This window comes from Oryzias latipes, chromosome 4, assembly GCF_053564925.1.
Source record: "Oryzias latipes strain Hd-rR chromosome 4, Olatipes_Hd-rR_3.1".
In the NCBI taxonomy this organism is placed as follows: Eukaryota; Metazoa; Chordata; class Actinopteri; order Beloniformes; family Adrianichthyidae; genus Oryzias; species Oryzias latipes.
In genome coordinates, this window is record NC_136240.1 from 17078174 (window position 1) to 17098465 (window position 20292).

At 39.9% G+C, this 20292-nt stretch overlaps 2 protein-coding genes across 5 annotated transcripts in view; one reads left to right on the top strand and one right to left on the bottom strand.

Annotated features, from left to right (window-relative positions):
• The first annotated feature begins 870 nt into the window (after positions 1 to 870).
• Positions 871 to 11076, top strand: dda1 (DET1 and DDB1 associated 1). Its single transcript, XM_004067933.3, has 5 exons — positions 871 to 2094; positions 2516 to 2596; positions 5241 to 5292; positions 9213 to 9274; positions 9375 to 11076. The coding sequence occupies exons 1-5, from the start codon at positions 2086 to 2088 to the stop codon at positions 9477 to 9479; spliced, it is 309 nt and encodes a 102-aa protein (XP_004067981.1). The 5' UTR covers positions 871 to 2085; the 3' UTR covers positions 9480 to 11076.
• Positions 11077 to 11266: 190 nt separating this feature from the next.
• The window catches only part of ano8b (anoctamin 8b), a 43244-nt gene continuing 34218 nt past the window's right edge, over positions 11267 to 20292 (bottom strand). For 3 of the 4 annotated variants that reach the window (XM_023954273.2, XM_020702410.3, XM_078946617.1), the window contains exons 13-19: positions 19429 to 19676; positions 19182 to 19341; positions 18713 to 19102; positions 18107 to 18298; positions 16989 to 17120; positions 16456 to 16566; positions 11267 to 16080 (exon numbers count right to left, since the gene is read on the bottom strand). In XM_023954273.2, coding sequence (XP_023810041.1) covers positions 15343 to 16080; positions 16456 to 16566; positions 16989 to 17120; positions 18107 to 18298; positions 18713 to 19102; positions 19182 to 19341; positions 19429 to 19676 — 1971 coding nt within the window. In that variant the 3' untranslated portion in view covers positions 11267 to 15342. The remainder of the gene's footprint in view (positions 16081 to 16455; positions 16567 to 16988; positions 17121 to 18106; positions 18299 to 18712; positions 19103 to 19181; positions 19342 to 19428; positions 19677 to 20292) is intronic. The other variant, XM_023954274.2, reaches the window with a different exon arrangement.

A 20292-nucleotide genomic window follows, 5' to 3' on the forward strand; every position in this document is an offset into this window, starting at 1 on the left:
CCACTTCTGCATAGGTGCTATACAAAATGTAATGTGAATGTTTTGAACAAAACTGTAAATAGAAATACGCACATCACCAGATGTTGTAAAAGAGGGGTGGGATCATACAAGATTTCTCTTCAACCCACTCCTTTTCATTCACGTTGTCTTGTTTTATCTGTCTTATTAAACTCTTGTGTTTATTTTCATTTTTGTTTGACATGATGAAATTTAATTGAAAAATCTAGTTGAATTCTTATGATTAAAATGGAACAAAAGTACTTACCTAAAAAAACATCAGAAAACAGTTTTTGTTTTACTATTTTTCTTGAATGAATTTGATGGTTGTCTTCTTTCTCTTTCGGCTTTTCCCATCAGGGGTCGCCACAGCGAATCATCCTTTTCCACCTCACTCTATCATGGACATCTTCTACCCTAACATTAGCCAACTTCATGTCCTCTGTCAAAACATCCATGTATCTCCTCTTTGGCCGTCCTCTTGCCCTCCTGCCAGGCAGCTCCATCTCCAACATCCTTCTACCAATATATCCACTATCCCTCCTCTGAACATGTCCAAACCATCTCAGTCTGGCTTCTCTGACTTTGTCGCTGACACAGGCAACATGAGCCGTCCCTCTGATGTACTCGTTCCTTATCCTGTCTAACCTGGTCACTCCTAAGGAGAACCTCAACATCTTCATCTCCGCTACCTCCATCTCAGCCTCTTGTCTCTGTCTCACTGCTACCGTCTCTAACCCATAGAGCAGAGCTGGTCTCACCACTGTCTTGTACACCTTTCCTTTGAGTCTTGCTGGCACTCTTCTGTCACACAACACTCCTGACACTTTCCTCCAACCGCTCCAACCTGCCTGCACTCGCCTCTTCACCTCTTTTCCACAATCCCCATCACAGAATTTGATGGTTGTGTTCCACATTTATCTTGATAAATCCATTTTAAAACACATACTGTTGGAAAAACACGGCAAAACTGATGCATTCTCATGAATGAACATAAAAGAGCATGATAGCAGCTTTCATACAGATGAATTTAATGAATATTAAATAATCTAGCCATTCACTTTCCCTTTAGTTACCAATTTTACCAAAAATACCAAAAATGCTTGGCTCTCCTGATGAGGGAAACACAAGGAATTATTTCCACACAATCATGTCAGCATCAAATATTCTATGAACACAAATAGCTGTAGTTTTCCTGAATGCCGCTATAAATATATTCTGTGTCTAATTAGGTTTATTTATTTATTTTAATATGCTGTGTCTTTTATTGTGTGAAATGTTGGTCAGGATTTCTGGTCCGGCTCAGAACTGTTTATTTAAAAAAAAAAAAAAACAATAAGAAATTCTCTCAAAACGTAACACATATTTGCTTGTTATGAAGTTCCCCAACAACAAAATTATTTTTGAGCATAGATTGGAGAAGGTATTGGTATGAAAATAAAATCTGCATGGTTGTCCTTGTGTTTTAGAAGATAACAGTTCTGCGTGACATGTAGTTTAATCTTTATTGTATTACCAAATAAAACGTATTACTCATCGTCGAATTTCAGCCAAATGTTTATTATCCTCCAGGGTAAAAAAAAATCGTGGACTTTCCTCACACGGATGGACATTAAAAACATGTCCATGTCTGTCTCATCGTCACATGTGAAGACGAGTCAATGAACAAGGGATGGGCTAAAGTCCTTTGTGGTCAATGATTGGCCTTCTTATCAAACACATACCACGTGGGACCAAGAATGAACCAATACCTGTTAGAAGGGGTGTGGCCAATGAAACGTCGCTGCGATCAAGCGGTCATGCTAGCCGAGCTAGTCGTTTAAACAGTTTTACGAACGAATGGCTAACAACTTGAGTATTATTTCAAACGAGTAGTTTTTTTTCTGGCTGACATTGGTACAAGTTATGGAAACGTGAATTTATATGTAAAAGTTGCTGCTTTTTTGTGTGCCAAGAGGACCCACTAGATTAGCTTACTTGTTGAGCTAGCCTTCGGAGCTAGCTAGCGCGGCCATCACGAGCAACACAACAGATAAAGAGTCCAGTTCAGAAGTAAACGCTCGGACACGCAAGATCTCTGCCACCATCATGGAGAAGGTAAGCCCCGTCCAGGTCGATTCAGCCTCAATGTAACTGCAATACACCGCCACCGGCATACGTAGTGTTAGCTTGCCGTGTCTGTTAGCTACTTACCACACCTATAGACACTGTTTAGGCCAAGCCGGCATCGATTAATGATCTCTGATCTGTCCAGCTCTCTCTGGCTATTTTGCAGGCACGGGATGTAAGCTTTCACAATTAGTTTCCTATAATAAACTAAACCATTTAGGGAGAGTAGTTGGTCTTATCAAGACCCACAAGATGAAGTAACACCCATCATTTGCTGTTTGCTGAGCTAGGAGGCTCATTCAGGGCGGAGACCGGTGCATTTTAGCTCGTTAGTGTAGAAGTATTTCACATTTAATAGTAAATATCACGTCTGCTGCTAGGTTTATTCATATTCTGTCTTTTTTCTCAGGCTGATTTCTTGAAAGGACTTCCAGTCTACAATAAGAGCAACTTCAGCAGGTTCCATGCAGACTCTGTTTGTAAAGCATCTGTAAGTAAAAGTCTTCTCAAGTATGTATGTGAAAAATTTTTTTTGACAGTTAGTTACATATTTATTAAGTAAATAAATATATATAAATGAAACCAGGTAAATGAAAATCAGATTGTATCAGTATATAAGGACTCAAAGTCCCCGCTTGATCAGACATGCACTATTCCCAGTGGTCTTTTAAATATAATTATGCCGTTTTTAGCCAAAAAATCTGTGTCGTTTTCTAGGACATAGCATTTGCAGAGCGGCAGGAGTTCATTAGAAATTTGCCTCTGAGTTGTGGGAGGGACCGTTGACACGGTGTAAGCCTATCCACACTTCCCGTCCTCCCTGTGTTTACTCTTGCTCCCGCTAGTTTACAGTCCCTCATAACCCCAGCAGGGCATTACTGGTGCAACAAAAGGGGTAAAGGATATCAGAGCTATCCAGCCCTACAATTTTGAGCAAGATGCTGGCTCAGTCAAGGATAATAAAGACGTATGGATCTTTTTATCTGCGAGTGAATGTATTAGAATGGAATTGAGCAGGGAGGTTGTGGCCCGTCAACGGTAGCACCTAAGTCACTGTTACAGGCTTTTTCTGTCTGCTTTTGATTCTAAACGATTTGACTAGAGACATACCCTGAAATGAAGTTTTAATCTTGATTTTCTTAATATATGTCCTCCATCAGAAAAATGCCACTAGGGCATGTTAAAAACACAAAAACAGGATTTTCATTAGAGTAGGTCTTTAAATTTAATGGACATAATTTGTTGTGAAGTTTTGTCTCTTCCGAATATATCTGCTGTCAACGTTCAAAATATTTTCGATTTTGTTGTAACTGACAAGTGAGCTTGATGCCAGAAGGCCAAATGTGAGATGTTTAGTTCACAGTTCTGGCCTTTCTCAGTAGTACTTCAAATATTTATTTCCTCTAGGTGAAACTGATGTGTGAAACATCTCTGTGTTGGTTTGAATGCTTTAGTTCTGAGACTTTGTTTGTTAGTCTTTTTATTAAAGTTTCTCAGCAGCTGTGAAAAGTAATCATTGTTAAATACACAATAAAACACTTAGACATTAACACACCTGCGAAAATAATCACATTTAAACGCTGTTATTAGAAGTTATTAAAACCTGACAAAACCTGGAGAAAAAGTTAAACTAGTACAGCATTAAACTGATTCAAATCCTTGTTTACATGTTTAAGTTGTAGTTTCTAAAGTAAAAGAGTATTGCCTGGTGTAGTATTTAAATGTATGATATATGCTTGTTTAGTTAAAGAGTCAGAGTTTTGGCAGACTGAAAGCAAAACTGCAAAGTCCAAAAAAAACCAGGATATGTAATGCTTGCTAACAGCAGTAATGGTATTGTTGACTATTGGTCTATTTAGCCTCTAAAGCTATTTTTAAAATATTGATGTGAAAAAGAAAAAGAAAAAAAGAGTTGGACTAAATACTTGTTTTAATGGTTTGACCAACTTTGGAAAGCAGTGAATCTACCAATGAGCTTTGCAACTTATAAAAAGGACAGTGTGCAATTTTGGAAGCAGTAGTGGCCAATAATCTTAAAATATCTGGGACCTCTTTAAAAATCTCTGTTTGTGTCCAAAACATGGCATCCTTCAATGTCTGTCATCAGTGGAAGAACAGAAGTAAACTAGCAGTATTTATCATCCTCAACATGCTGCTGTTTTTTTTTTACTGAATGCAATCTAAATTCTTTATTCTGTAAAATGCATAGAAACAGTCTGATGTTATGGATACTTGCTGTTCTGGGAAAACTGCAGGAATTCTGAAAGAACATTTTAAGTGGACCGGATACACTTTTGACCTTTCAAAGATCTTTACAGGTGCTAAAAGCAGCAAAGGTGGTTGGGTGACACAACTTAAGCATTTTGGAGAATAAGAATCTGTATGTTGCGACCTTTAGCTCAAATGCACCATGCTGAGGATCATAAAGCTTCTAGGCTTTAAGGCAGCTGCTGCTTTAAAAATAGGGAGTTAGTTTTGCTGTTAGTCTTAAGCCTAAAGTCAGATCTCTTCTGCTTGTTGAGGATAACACCAAGTGCAAAAATAATTTCAAGCTAAGTAGGGGTGTGACGATAACCGCATCACCGCGGTGATAAGATGCTCACCGCGGTGATGACTCATCACCGCACGTTCCTTCTTTTGAAAGTTCTGCATATGGTGCGTGATTTGAACTGTAATAAACACATTCATCTTTGCTAGTAATTTACTTTTTCTGCGAGTCCTGTGTGGGTGCGGGGTGCGGTTAACAGCGACGCCGCGACTCCTGCTGCTTCATCACCGCTTTGATCAAAAATCTCACACCGTCACAGCTCTAAAGCTAAGCATGGTTGTATAAAAGAACTTGGAAGAAAGTATATAATATTAACCAAAATCACAAACCTTCTGATTTCTATAGGTTCCAAATTCCTAAAAAATCCTACTTATCATGTTTTGTGGATTTAAAGCACATCCGACTGTAATCTTCTATTTGCTACATGTAAATTATTATTAGTGACTTATATTATGTATGTAACTGTGTTTTATTAGACTTGAGTCACATGTTTGTATATTAGTAGTTGTGCCACCAAGAGTATGTCTAATAAGTTTAAAAAACATTTAAAGTGGAAGTTTTAACATCTTTCTGTTTTGTTGAACAGAATCGAAGGCCTTCTGTATACCTTCCAACACGAGAATATCCTTCTGAACAAAGTGAGTACCACTATGGAGGAGAGCAACAAACCATAAACGCTTAAGATTTGTTTGGGTGGACAGGTTTTCATCTAAATGATGCATGGGATAATTTAGGCTTTGGTGAAAAATTGATTGAGTGAATTAATTTAAATTTTTTGTTACGGCCGATTTAAAAAATAACTACATCGAGTTTTTGTGTAATGGCGTATTTTTGGCTCCCCAGAGCTTCCGTAGCGTTAGTTTCACACGGCAGTATGGCGAGCGACAAACAACAACATCATAGCACACAGGAAACAGCAAGCGAGCGACAGCATGGCTACCAGTGAGAGTGGGAAGTTTGTTCCCAAGAAAGGAATAAAATCATCTGTTGTTTGGAACTGGTATGGGTTTGTTGCCACAGACGTGTAGGAAGAGACCCCACGCTGCAACATTTTCCTAAAGCCATCGCAGTCAAAGGCAGCAGCACCACAAACCTATTCCAACACCTGGGGGAAACCTTTTATTACTGTTCTCCTTCACTCCGTAACTACAAACATGAACGCGCGTGGACCCCCGACACTTGTGCGCGCTCTCACTCACTCACTCACTCACTGTCGCGCGGCATGTGCTCCTTCCTCTTACACACGCAGCGTGCTGACACACATACACATACTCATTCTACCACACCTATATAGTTAATTAGTTAGTTAGTTGTTACTGTTATTTGCTAATAAAGAATACTGCGTTGTAATTATGAATTGTATTCATTTGCCACGCACATGGAGGGGGGGGGTGCGTGCGCGGTTGCTGCTTCAATTGTAATCAGCATGCGACTTCTCCTGCCCCGATAGCAGAACCGTTGAGGTCAGATCTTACGGATACTGCGTAGTTGTCTGCCGTTTGTACTTACTGCTTTCCTTAAGCGTGTTTGTGTGTGTGTGGGGGGGAATCGGGAATACATCGGGAATTGAATTAAAAAAAAAAAATCGAATATTTTATTTTTAGGCCATATGGCCCAGCCCTAGGATAATTTATTGAATGTTTTGCTTGTGTTGATGATAGATCACATGGATGGACACGGTGACACCCTGTTTTGAGTTTGTGGATTCCGAGCTCTTAGAAAAGAGGAGAGGGGCTGATGAGAATCAAAGCTTTGCTTAAATGAAGAAAAATCAGTAAATATGAAAAAGATTACGACTCCAACAACTGTCACTCTGACGTAAGAGAACGGGAATGTTGGCAACCAAGTTTGGTGTGTTTATGTAAAAACTGAATGTCTCAAAAACATGAACACTTTTCATTTGGCCTTTGCTTATTCCTGTAGCTGAAAAGATGTACAGGCCTGTTTTCACTTCAGTTGACAATTGATTCTGTGGGTCTCTTTACATTTGAATGTTCTATTATCATAGCTGTTTACCTGCTGGTTGTTGTGATTGTTGTTGTCAGATCATTACAGCTAGAATAGGTTTGTATTTTGAACAAGGCAGCGTTTTCTACTACTTTTTTGACTCTTGCTGCCTTGTACTCTGTTTGCTGAATGAATGTTGTGATGAGATTTTCTCTCCAATCTGAATTTTTATCCAAGCTCTCCTGGGTACACCGGATTGAGAGTTAAACAGCACCCTGGTTCATCTGATTAAATAGATTTTAAAATTTATGCTTTTCTTTAACTTTTCATGCATGAAAAAAATGGTGGTCATTTCTGTGGCTGGATGGCGGTTGTGACGTCCTCTTGACGTTATTGACTACTTACGGTAATGTTAATCTGAGTCTAGTGTATTTGAGCAGTCACAATAAAACATGCAGGGATGCTGGATGACGGTCTGAATTTCAAAAACACCGGATTAGGCAACCTGTGTAAAGTCTCTCTCCGATCATCTTTTGGTGCTCTTCTAGGTATGAGCATGCCGTGTTTAGCCAAAATAAAAAAAACGGTGCCGTTTTCTAGGACATAGTTTCAGCGGAGTGGCAGGAGTTCATTAGAACTTGCTGATAGGAGTGTACATAACAACTACAAGTTTTTTCAAACATTTTTTGTCTGCTCCTGGTTCACTACAAAGTGAATTCAAGAAATATTTAGAAATTCTGTTTTAATTTGAATTTTTTTATACATGTCCTCCACCAAGAGCAAAATGCTACAACATGTTAAAAACGCTAAAAGCACAATTTTCAGAGGAGTGGATCTTTTCCGCAAATCATGTTTATTCCCTGTAGACTAATTAAAGTCTAAATAAGAGTGAAAAGTAAATTATTTCCTTCTTCTGTTCTTTAAAATCATTCTTCTTTTTTAGACCGAGTATAGTTTAGGCTGATAAAGAAAATTACTATTAAAGGCTGGTTCATACTAAGCTTTCTCATGAAGACTTGGCTGTAAATGCAAAAACAGCAAAATTGTAAAGATCAGAAATTTTAACATTTTTCTTCACATCACGTGCAGGAAACTCTAAAAACGACAGCACAACACTTTTTGTTGAACCCTTGTGTTATCCTATGACCCATCTTTGCATTGACGTATCATTCCTACCATGACAAAGATGGATAAAGGTGAAGAGGATTTCATGTTACCAGTAAAGATCACAAATCATTGAAGAAAAAAAGGTTCAGCGCACTGTCTTGTGGGTCTAGATCAGTGTTTTTCAACCTTTTTTGAGCCACGGCACACTTCAACCTTGACAAAAATCCCGCGGCACAATGGCGTTCAAAAAAAAAAAAAAAAGGAGAAACTCGGTCTGTATTGATCTACAGTCCCTCCATAATCTCAGTGCATTTTAGTGATAAATGTGGCAGAAAAAGCTGGAAGCTGCAGCTGTTTTTTTAAGATGTAATAAAAGTTAAGTCAAACGATTTAAAAACTGTTCGATTTGTGGTCGTTGTGGTTTCAGGACGTTAAGAGGAGAGAGTCGTGCGCCCAGACGCTCACTGTCGCTTTACCCCAATGCATCATGGGAGATGTAGTACAATTATCCGCCGAACGCAGAGAGATTAGCGTCTCTGAGCTTCATTGTCTTGTTCACTTGTTCCACGGTCTGACACCGGATTCTGTGGAAAGCTACACCGCTAAAGACGAGCTTTGGCTGGTATTTTTCTTAGAACTGAGCGACTTTTTCAGCAGAATTCAGAACAAGGAAGTGGTGACTTAACCACTTCTGATTGGTCAGACTGATGACATGTGATTAAGATCCCAAGAATGATTGGTGGAGACAGTTAAAGGGGCGGAACTTTTCCTAACGCAGCTGAAGCTGCGGTTAAATCGTGGTACAGTCATTCTTATCAAAATGTATTTAATAGAATCAAATAAACACAAAGAAAAAAGTATTTTACGATCTTTCATATTCCCAATTTCTTAGTGTTTTATCATGTAGGGATGAACAAAGAACTGAAATCCTGGAGATGGAAAATGTTGTTAAATCAGTTAATGAGGGCAATTTCCCACGGCACACTTGACCATCTCCCACGGCACACTAGTGTGCCGCGGCACACTGGTTGAAAAACACTGGTCTAGATGACCCCACTACCAATGTTAAAGTGCCTAGGATAGCACAAGGGTTAAAGAAAAAGATGATTACAAGGCGGAAAAAAAAGTTTAGAGGATAAAGAAAGTTGTGCTGAGGAATAAAGTCTGAAAGTTGAAGCAGGTGTGTCACATCCAGGTCGTACCACATGCTTCTGCACATCTTTAGTCTTTTTTTTTCCACATTCCCAAACAGCACAAAGCTTTTCTCTGTTGACCAAATCCTTTTCAAACATTCAACTAATCACAGTTGTTGTCCTACAATGTGGAAGATGAAAAGTTCTTCTGCGCTGATGAACCTGAAACCAACAGAGAATTCTAAATTTTGAGGTGTAAAAATATATTTTGCAGCAGATGTTAGAGCGGCGTTTCTCTCAGCTCTAGCAAAACTATGTTTTAGCACCTTCAGCTGTAAGTATCTTTAATTTGTCGTGTTTTCTACCTCCAGTAATTGTAACAGAGAAGACCAACATCCTCCTGCGTTATCTCCATCAGCAGTGGGACAAAAAGGTAGGGAGGCCTTTCTGAAATGCCCCAAAATGTTGTTTCATTATTAAAGACTATTCCCTCATTTTTACTGACTAATCAAAATCTTTTCGGTTTTCACCAGAACGCAGCAAAGAAAAGGGAACAAGAGCAAGGCGAGGGGGACAGTCCTGCACCCCCGAGGAAGATTGCCAGGACGGATAGCCAAGAGATGAATGAGGATTCATAAAAATGAATATGCGCATGTTTGTGTGTGTTTTTGGGAGAAAGAGAAGTGTATCTGTCTGCACAGGGTTTAGCCAAGAAAATGCAATACAAAGACTAATTCTAGTGAAAGAAAAAGTTGTAGCTTTTTTGTGTCACGAGGCAACAGAAATGTTATTGTCCTGAAATGACCCTCAGCGGTTCAGTGAAAAGGACTGGAGCAGAAGACATTTGAATTTCTCTGATTGTTGTTGACACTGAAAGGTTGTCGATGTATCGCATGTGGGTAAACTACTGCTGTTCTGATAATGTTGACTGTTCCTTGTGTGGACCAGAATACACTTGTTTGCATGCAGGCTAAGCTGTGTGAATGAGTGAGTGAGTGTGTGTGAGTGTGTTGTATGTGTTGTGAGTGAATAGTCTTAAGAAGTGGGTAGATTTCAGAGTCAGACAGCAAAAGTCTCACACTACTTTTAAAAACTTTAACGTGTAGCCTTCTGTGACCTGGAGAGTCTGATCTGTGTGAACATTTTGTTACGATTTTAATTTTATTATTACTTGTTGTTGTTTTTGTTTGGCAATGAGCTTCCTGCCAGCCACAGTGCCCACCCTCTGAGTTTCACTGCCCAACTCTGCAGCCACTTGGGGGCATTGCAGCATTTCTCCACCCCATTAAAATCTACAGAACCAGGAATGCACTGTGACGAAGAGCACAAAGTAGAGACAACTCTTCCCGAATGCTCCATAAGTTGTGTTTGTAGGGTGAATCTTCATATCAGCATTCTCAAAGGTAAAATGCGTTTTAGTTTTTGGAAATATTTCTCACGTATAGCACCATCTTCTGGTTGAAATGAGATATTGGATTTTCTAAAATCTTTTAGCGAAAAGTGCTAAAGAGTAAAAATGGGCTTGATAACAGCACAGAAACTACTGAAAGTGAAGAAAAGGTAAAAAGAATGCCTCCTTTTGTTGAATCTATCAGAGCTAGAGTCATCAGCAATGTCTCTACCGTTTTTGTTAAACATAATGAAGACAAACACCTCGTTGCACAGCGGATGTAATCTTGTATTGCATGTTGATCCCTTCACAGCTGGACTTGTTTGGACAGAGACAAGCTGAGGGGTTGCTGGGGTTGTCTGTCTGGTGTAGTTCTGGACGCTTGAGGCCTTATAAGTTCTCTTTCTGGTTTGGATCCTTTTGCTCCCAAAGGTCTTTAGGTGGCTGCTCTGTCTGTTTGACAATCCTGGAAGATTTCTGTCAAAGAGCTAGGACAGGTGACCGCAGAGGGTGTTCATAATTTCAACCATAGATGCACGATAAACATAGATAGCTTTTCCTGCCCTGCCCCTTGGATTCACTCTGTTTTTCTTTAGGCTGCAACATTGATTACAATTTCTTTTTCCAAATTCTTATCGCTGCCCAGCAGTTACTAAATTTTGTCCCTTCTCAGTTTGTGCAATGAGGATCTACCCAACATTGTAAATACCGTTTTCTACACATGAAACCATGTTCTGCTTTCGCTCTGATGGACTGTTCAACTACACCCTAAGCCTTGCCCCCATCCAGTGTTAGTTCTGATGTCCTTTTTAGCTTTGCTCAATAAAAACTGGATTCAAAATGGATTGCAGTCGTGTGATGTTTTGTGTGAAATCTATTAACTCGCCAACGCTCTTAGACTTTTGTGCACACACTTTAGCTAACACTACAAGGTCATTTGTTTAGAAAAAGAGCAAGAAAGTGGGCTAAATAATGGCCTGTAGAACCTTCCCAGCATGCTATCAACATGTTTAGCAAAAAACAGACAGGAACTCATTTTTGATGCATTTGAAAGTTTTAATAACTACCGTATTTTTCTGATTTACAAAAATATGACAAAATAAAAGAAAGAAATAATCCCATTTCCCCCCACTTTTTTTATTTTTATTTTTTTTTGCAGTGGTATGTTGGAAGAGCTTTTGATGTTCTTTCAGCGAGGCTTCCATGACGTCTTCACTTTGAGGTTTGGGTCTGGGCGTAATGTAGCTGTGGTGAGACTCTCAGCTGTTCCCATTCGACTCATGCTTCAGAACCTTTACTGAACTGTGGACAGATTTGACACTGATGGCACAGTAAAATCCAGCTTTTCAAAGAGGTGTAATTGCGTGGATAGTGGATTTAAGATGTGGCAACACGTCTGAGCTGCTGTCTTTTTAAGGGATTTCTGTGCTTATGGAAAAACCCAACTGTATAAGATCTGTCACTTCAGAGTCTAGCAGCTGCCACAGGTACAAAGCAACACACAAATGCAGATGTTTTACTCTACCATTCCTAATCCCTGTGGTAACTTGTTTCACTTGAATTATGTGGATTTGCAGAAAGGCATGACTAAACTCCACTGTGGTGCAGCACAAAATTCCCAAATCCTCATCAGCACAGATACAGTTGGTAATAAACGTACTCTGCATCATGTCACCCAAATATCCAAATGCTGCACAGACTGAAGGTTATCAGGAGACTGAGTTCAGCTCAGCTCTCCATCTGTTCTGCTGCTTTCCTCCAAAATGTGCCAGGCGCTGAGAACAAAACACAAAGCTAAGGAGGACATTGAGTTTCTGTCAGCATCAAACAATCCTTAGTGTTCATTTATTACAGTGATTTCCATAGGTAGAAAATACCCCACTGTTGACTGACAGTAAAATGATACCACATTGATAGACTTTCTGTATTGCATTAGATCGTTTTGCCTGAAAAATGTTTTTGCCATCTCTTTAGGGGATCTTAAAACCACAGGACATCTGGAGTTTACACATTAAAACGATACACAAAGACCTGTTTCAAGCCTGAAGAATTTTTAAAAACAAAAAGGCCAGTGGGTGACGGTATCTGAAATCATAAGCGGGTTACATTAAACACGCCACAGGAGGTCTGAAAGAGCAAACAGAAAAACAAGGGCCCTAAGTGTTATTGCCACAATGCTAGCAAAAGGTGAGAAGTATGAAAATGCATAGTTGATGTTTGTGTATCTCAGCCCACATGACAGTGCATTTGTCTCTTTAACCAGTGTTTCACTCCAGCTCTACACTTCCCCTTTTTAACCCTTGTGCTATCCTAGGCACTTTAACATTGGGAGTTGGGTCATCTAGACCCACTAGACAGTGCTCTGAACCTTTTTTCTTCAATGATTTGTGATCTTCACTGGTGTCCATGGATTACATGAAATCTTTCCACCTTTATCCACCTTTGTCATGGTAGGAAGAACACGTCGATGTAAGGGTGGGGTCATCTAAGATAGCACAAGGGTTAAGTAACCTGCACTCAAACACAGACTGTGCTTCTTTGGCTGTTTTATGATCCAAGGTGAGAAATGGCACCACCTTCTGGAGATCCTGCAGAGGTGAAATACTACTTGATGGTAGATGAGGACAGAGTCGTACAGTAGCATGCAAAAGCTTCAGGCTCAATCCTAATGGATCAGTGGTGGACTGCAGTTTATGTTTCTGCTTTCTTATTGGTTAATAGGGGTAAAACGATTAATCAATGAATCGATTCATATTCCCACAATTCAACCAGATTGATCTGTTTGAGGCAAGTTTGAGGAAAGTTGTATATCGAATTGACCTATATTTCCTATATTACCTATATTATAATTGGTATTGGAAAATACCATTTGGATTGAGGAACGGTAGGTTCAACTTACAATAATGTAAAAATGACCAAGTGCCATCCCAGCAGACAACACATGTGATGGCAGCAAAAAATGATTGAGCCATCATTACAGTCCAATGTGTGGAAACACTCTGAATTTTCCAAAGACACGTGCCCATAAACTGTGGTAGAAAGTTCTTGTAATGTTTGTAATATTTTGATGTGGAAAAACAAGTATTTATGACACTAAAATGTGAACGGATTTGTCATTTATTCTTGTTTACTTGTTTGTACACTTAACAGTTTGGGGCCCCAGGTGAACAATACCATGGGGCCCCTCTGCAGCGGATGTATTAATCATTTTTTAAATCCTTGGATAAAACTTTCATCAAAAAACTTCTTCACTAGCCACTTTTAGACTGTATCAATGTCAAAAATCTGAAGGGAAGCAAAAGGGATGATGGAAACTGTGGGCAGGCTTACTCTGCGCCAACAGTCCCATCGACAACTCAGAGTTTCTGATGAACTACTGCCGTTCTGCAGAAACTGGGTCATAAAAGCCAACACAGGTTTTTTTTTCTTCTATTTTGGCTAAAACAGCATAACTGGGAACGATTTTACCATAGGTCACAAGATGAATTGAGTGGGAGTGTAATAATAATAGGTGTGGAAATTATTTTATACATTTATATTTCGTGCTCATCTCTGGGGCCCCAAAGTGTTAGGGGGTCCCAGCCGGCCTTTGCCTGATGGTAACTCCGCCTCTGTCTGTACACATATTTGTACACTTGATTATTTTGCAAGAAATGCAAGGAATCTGGAAAAGTAAACCTGCACTGTTCAGTGCTCGGGTATTTATCTCTGAGTCCCACTGGTTTAATTTTTGGCTGAAGAGGTCCTGGATCAATCTTAGGTCAGGGAATCGGATCGTTCCAAATGAACCAATATCGAATATTAATCATATCATCAGCCACAAATTACAATATGAATCAAATTGTTGTTAAAATGAATCGTTACACCCCTATTAATTAAGGATTGGTTTATGTCAGTGCCTGATTCTCTTGTAGGATACCGTGCATGCAACGGGTAAACAGTTTTGCAACAAATACTGCTTTAGTAAAGAATAATAAAAAAATTTGTTATAATAAAAAATAACAAAAAATACATTTACTGTCACTGTTACAGTAAATAAATGAGCTTTTAATTGCACGAATTAGTCAAAAATGGATAAAAATAGTAAAACAATTAAAAATAAATTCCACTTTGGCATAATGTCATGAGACAAAGATGTGCACCTCTATGCAGGTCTTTAATGATTAGTGCTATAAGTGTTATTATTTCACTATTTTACTCATTTACCAAGTTTGGTTGAAGTGTGTGGAATGAAGCACCAACTGTGTTTACAACCCCCTCCATATGCAACAAGCATCAGTGCTCTACTTTTATTATTTTTTAACCTTCATCTACCTCCTCTTGTGTTTGTCTTCCTTTCTCTGGCCTCTTCCTCTAGGAAAAAAACAACTGAATACTTGTTTTAGCTCAGGTTGCTGAGCTCTTTACATTTCAAAATCAAATGCCACAGGGAAAGGAGAAAGCTCACCCCAGCTTTCAAAATAAAGCTGGTGATCTATCAGGGAGTAAGAATGCATCTGTGACGACTAACGAGTATTATTAAAACACTGATTTATATTGCTTTTCATTTTTTTACTGTTTTGTTATAAAAGTGAGGGCCCCCCGAAGTCTTCACTGTTAAAAATGATGCTGATATCTGATCTTTACTTGAGTTGTAATAGCTAAAAAACACCCACTGTAATTTGATATAATATGTAACTCTTTCATACCTTCATGTATCTTCTTTTTGTTTCCCTACCAGCAGATATGTCCTGATGTGAGGCCGATAATATTTTTTACAATTTTTGACCAGAATCAAGAAACGTAGCTCTCTGGTTTGAAGGCTTCAAAAGTAGAAACGCAGCTTGTGTGTTTCTTAAAGTATTGCGGACAAGGAAGAATTTGTGTTATGTGTGTGTTTTTGTTTTTTTTATCGGGTCATGACAGAAAGGCTTATGTCGATCTTACAAAGCCTGTTTTTTTTTTTCGTCTGTCAGCCAAAGAAAAGGCAAACCAAAGGAAAAGTCATCTCTCATTGTTTTCAAGTACCTCTGCAAGCAGCCTTGAACGGCGCAGGAGGCTGTCAGGCCTTTTCTCACAGTAGGCAAACTCTTAAAAGGTAACCAACGACTGTTTTTTTCTTTTTAGAGCCTCTAGATTTTAGAACCTGCTGGGTCCAAGTCTGTGCCGTGTCCATTCTCGGATGCTTCGCCGCCCGGTGAGGGGATCTCATCAGGGACTCCATTTAAGTCAGAGCGGGAGGGTTGTCTTTCTGGCATCTGTGATGATGATCCTTCTCCAGGTCTGGGCAGTGGAGCCCCGTTCACTCCCGTTCCTCCTTCAGATTTCGCAAAGTTAAACAATTTTCCAGGGTTGAAGGCTTTAGTGGGTGACTGAGAACGCTCCTGAGAGCTGCTACCTGATGATGATGATGATGATGATGACGACGATGCTGTCGCTGTGGTGCTGCCGGCTGCGGCGGAAGAAGCAGCCGCTCCTTCTTTTTTATTCTCAGGTGACTTGAGGAACTTAAAGCTCAAGAACGCAGACAGCTTCGGCTCACTGCCCGTGGGTGACTGAGGGGAGCGGGCTCCACCTGAGGAGAACTTGCTCTGCAGCGGGATGATCTGTTTCAGCTTCATCACATTATTATTAGCCAACAGGGAGCTCGGCCTCTTGGGTTTGTCTGACCCGCTAGCCCCTCCTCCTCCAGAACGAGATTTGCTACCATGACTTTTGTCGTGGTGGTGGTCCGCAGAGGAGTCGCCTCTGCTGTCATCCCGCTCCCTCTCTCTGCGGGCCATATGTTCCGCCTGCCTCTGCCTCTCCTCTTCCTCCCTCTTCCTCCTCTGCAGCTGCTGGTAATGCTGCTGTGCCTGCCGCTCGTGCTTCTGCAGAGGAAGGGAAACGTTCACAAGAATCAGCACTAACCCCGCTAATAACGGTTCAAAAACTGCTATCCTACCCTCCTAGCAAATCCCTTACTACAGTAAGAATCCTGCAGCTGCACTGCAGAGACAGGCTGAGCTCTACCCTGCACCCATGCAGGAGGCCTGTCCTCTAACACAAGCTTGCAGCAACATCTGAGTGCAAAAATTTCGCCTAAACGTAAATTAGGCTAAAATTAGACCCTCAGTCACTGTATAATTAACACAAAAGAATCAAGAAACAAAAGCCAGTGCAGCAACAAATAGATGAGGTTTTGTAAAATAAATTCTTGTTTTCCTGTTTGCTATTACATTGTCTCCCTTTGCATCATCTCTCACCTTGAAGGCCTCCCTGCGCTGATAGTCCAGTTTTGCCATCTCCTCCTTGACCCAAGTGGGAACGTCAGGAATTGCCACATGGATGATGTACTTCAGGAGGACTGCAAAGTGCTGCAATAGACAAACGGTAGGGAAGCAGAAAAAAGAAATGAGTTACAGTTACTCATTTTAAGGGTTTTTCACAGCGAGTGAGTAAATGTTTACTGACTGTAGCTTTTTTTTACTTAAGTCAGCAGATTTGTTTTAATTTTAGATTTAGAAAGTCTTTCCTGTCTGTAATTTATTTTGAACTACATTCATTTTTTTAACTACTGAAACGATTACAATATTTTTAAATTTTAGTAATAAATGTTTTAATTTTATGATCAAAAAACTGTCTTTACCAGAAGAGTCAGTTCTGCAGCCCAGCAGACAAAAAGACAAACTCTTCAACAGGATAATGTTGATTATGTTTGTGGTTACCTCTCATGAAATAAATCAATAAATACTGCTTTAATCGCTTTGAAATGACAAACAGGAGAAGGCTGCTGTACCTCGAGGATGACGATGGAGACGATGGCCATTTCAGGGCTGAGCCACGGAAAGAGCCGCTGCAGCTGTCCACACTGACCAATCAGGTAGCAATTCACTATGATGGCGATTAGCCCCATGGCTTCCATAGCAGTCTGTTAATGACAAAAAAAAGGTTTTTATGCAACATGCTTTGACAAATTTGGAAAAAATGTTGGTTCTCTTTAGAGCTGTCAAACTTTATTGTGTTTCTAAGGCATTAACCTAAATAGTCCATAACACAGACAAGATTTATTTAGTTTGATTGCAAGTTAAAAACAACAGAAAAGCTCTGTACAAATAAAAAAGTTAGAAGAGAAAATATTATTTTTTAGAGCTTTTATTGACTTTTAAAGTTGACAAAGATCATAAACATCTTCATAAAATCAATCTTTTAACAGTAAACAGTCTGTGTCCATGATATGTTTGGTAACAAATACACACTTTCCAATTTTTTCTTTTTCTATTCCAAGCTCAAATTTGTATTTTAGGTGACATTTTTTTGTTTTCAGCTGTGAGGTTAGACACTAAAAAAAATTAAATTTGCCCTTAAATGGTCAAAATTCTGGTTAGAATTCTGGTTAGACATTTTATCTTTCAGTTTATTTACAATGTGTAATGCTGCAATTAATTATGGCCAGAGTTTAACATTTCATGCTTTCAGAATGTTTTTTTTATTTAGAATACTAAACTGTGTAACAAAAATAGACATGTTCTTGTTGTCTATTTAACCTTTCGTCTTATTTTGCTACCGGTAATTAAAACTAAAAAAATAGCTTCATACAATTACGGTACATTAATAGGCACTTTAAATTAATTTAGGATTAATCCCCAGTTACTTTTGACATTATGATTACCGGTAATTGGAATTATATATTCCTAATAATTAGTATCTCTAGTTATATATTTTCCCTTTTGAAGCATTTACTTTAGCATTATTTAAGCAGCAAAAACGAAGCAGCTGCAACTCACAGTAAATTTGACTTCCTTCCATTTCAAACAGCTCACTAATTCTATCACTGATTTTACGTTGAATGAATACATTCATACGAGAAGTACAAAGTCTCTTTTTCAGTGGTAACTTTCAGGTTGCGAGTCTCACCTGCCACTGGCCGATGCACGCCACTCGGACTCCAAAAGGCCTCTGCAGCCCCGTGCACAGCTTAAAGGCATCACTGCGGATCTCTATGATGTTGTTGATGAGGGCACACATGGCAGCCAGGGGGAACGCGGAGGAAAAAAGCACCACATAACCAAACTGGACAAACATCTCTTGATAATCCTCAAAAGTGTCCTGTGAAAGACAAAAGTGATGCACTGAGTTACAGATTTAAACACGAGTACAGTCTAGGAGCAGACAAATGTGACTTTTGGCATTTTTTACTCCTTACTTTGTCCTATATGACTTTTCTTCGCTGATTTCACTCTTACTGGAAATCTTTTATTGAAAAATTCAGTAAACTAGAAAATATCTGCAAATTTGACATTTTCACTGCAATAGAAATTCAGCAAAGGTTTGAACAACTTTTAACTGCCAGTTCTTTTATCAAATAGGAAGTCCATTAAATGAGGACATTTCTAAAACACTTACACAACATCTTTTGAAGTCTGGCTGATAGATAACAGGCTAACTGCTGTGATCAGAATGTTTCTTTTGAATGCTGTGGTGCAAACTGCAAGTTAGGATGAGTGCAGATAAAATCCTTACAGCGTATGTCTGCATGCAGCTCTCCATCTCAGCCTGAGTGAGTGTGGTGCTTTCTCTCTCTTCCGGAGGATCTATCCATGACTCCCTCCTGGTTTTGGTCTCGCCTCTCTCTGCACTCCGGCCTCTTCTGTGACGCAGTGATGTGCTGCTCTCTGAAGGGGGTGAGGCGGCGCTGCCACCACCCGCAGCAGCAGCAGCAGCTATAGCATTCGCCCCGTCAGTTCCGCCGCCGCTTTGATCCTTCACATCATGGATTCCATTATCGTCGTCCTCATCGCACATTTCAAATACAGACGCCGGGTCCATTCCCTTCTCTACCATAGTAGGGCTACCTTCTTCTAGAAAACTGTTTTCCAGGGGGGGTCCACTACAGGCTGACCTTCTGTCCACCTTAATGGGAAAATCAACAATTTACTGAATATACTGTCATATCCTATTTAGAAACCCTCTGCACCACACAGCTTTGTACCTTTTCTATGAAGCTGACCTTCCTCAGCTTCAAACCGCAGTCAATCAAACTTTCCTCTTCTGTCTCTCCTTCACTGAACCTCCCACTGTCAGCTTCGTCCCTCTCCCCTCCCTCCTCCTCATCAGGCACTCCACATCCACCGTTCAAACACTTCTTTTCCCTGGAGACGTTTAAAGGGGACAGTTAGGAGGACATGTGTTCTAGTTACGTACTCTAACTCCAGCAATCCCAACTGCAACTCGCTCACCTCCGTTCTGACTGTCCCACGCTGGGCCTGGTGCCTCTCAGTCCAGGCCCAGCCACAGTCTGATCAGTTGGAGACACCTGGGCATTTCCAGCTGCCAGTCGAGCGTATTTCAGCAGCACTGAGAGCAGCAAGTCCCACACGGCTCTCAGTGACAGCTCCCCCAGCTTGTGGCGCTCATACAGGTAAGGCTGCAGCACTTCCCTCACAGTCTGAAGGAACTGGCGGATGATGAGCAGAGTGGCAAGCATCTGTAGAGGAGAGAAAAGCAGTCAGCACAAGGAGAAGTCCTAACGGGAACCAGTAAGAGAGACATTTTCAAAGAAACATGCCACTGACATACAACTTTTCAAGGATTGAAGGAAATCTGTTCAAAGTTTCATGGAAGAGTAGATATCCTGAAGGAATTATGAAAAAAATGAAGAAAGAAGGAGCAGAAAGTAATCTAATGTCTGTGGTGAAGGTCTGTCCCAAAGTCCAACAAATTAACAAAAACCCTACTGTAATAGAACAAAATTATTTAAGCACTAAAGCACTAAAATCCATCTTAACAACTCAAGCGCTATTAAAAAGACAAACGTGACCCAATTTTTGCCATCCTGGGTTTAGGAATAGAAAAGTGTAAATTCTTATTTTGCAGGAAATGTGAAAAAGCCAGAAATACAAGCATGACATGGTGCATGGTTTTAAACAAAGCTTCATTCAAATATTATTTGTGTGTTGTAACTGTCTATGGGACTGGATTAGTGAAGCGGGAATGAGTTTTTCAATTTTATGTCAGAAGACCCAGGGGAAACACCCAGTTTGTATTTTCCTTATAGCTTTAAGCCTGAAAGGCAAGTTGCACTAAATTCACTAGCATCACAG

Excerpts from the sequence above, each read along its gene's own strand:
- dda1 (XM_004067933.3), top strand. Across the intron at positions 2,597-5,240 it reads ACTCTGTTTGTAAAGCATCT|AATCGAAGGCCTTCTGTATA; the intron begins GTAAGTAAAAGT and ends TTTGTTGAACAG. Across the intron at positions 9,275-9,374 it reads ATCAGCAGTGGGACAAAAAG|AACGCAGCAAAGAAAAGGGA; the intron begins GTAGGGAGGCCT and ends GGTTTTCACCAG.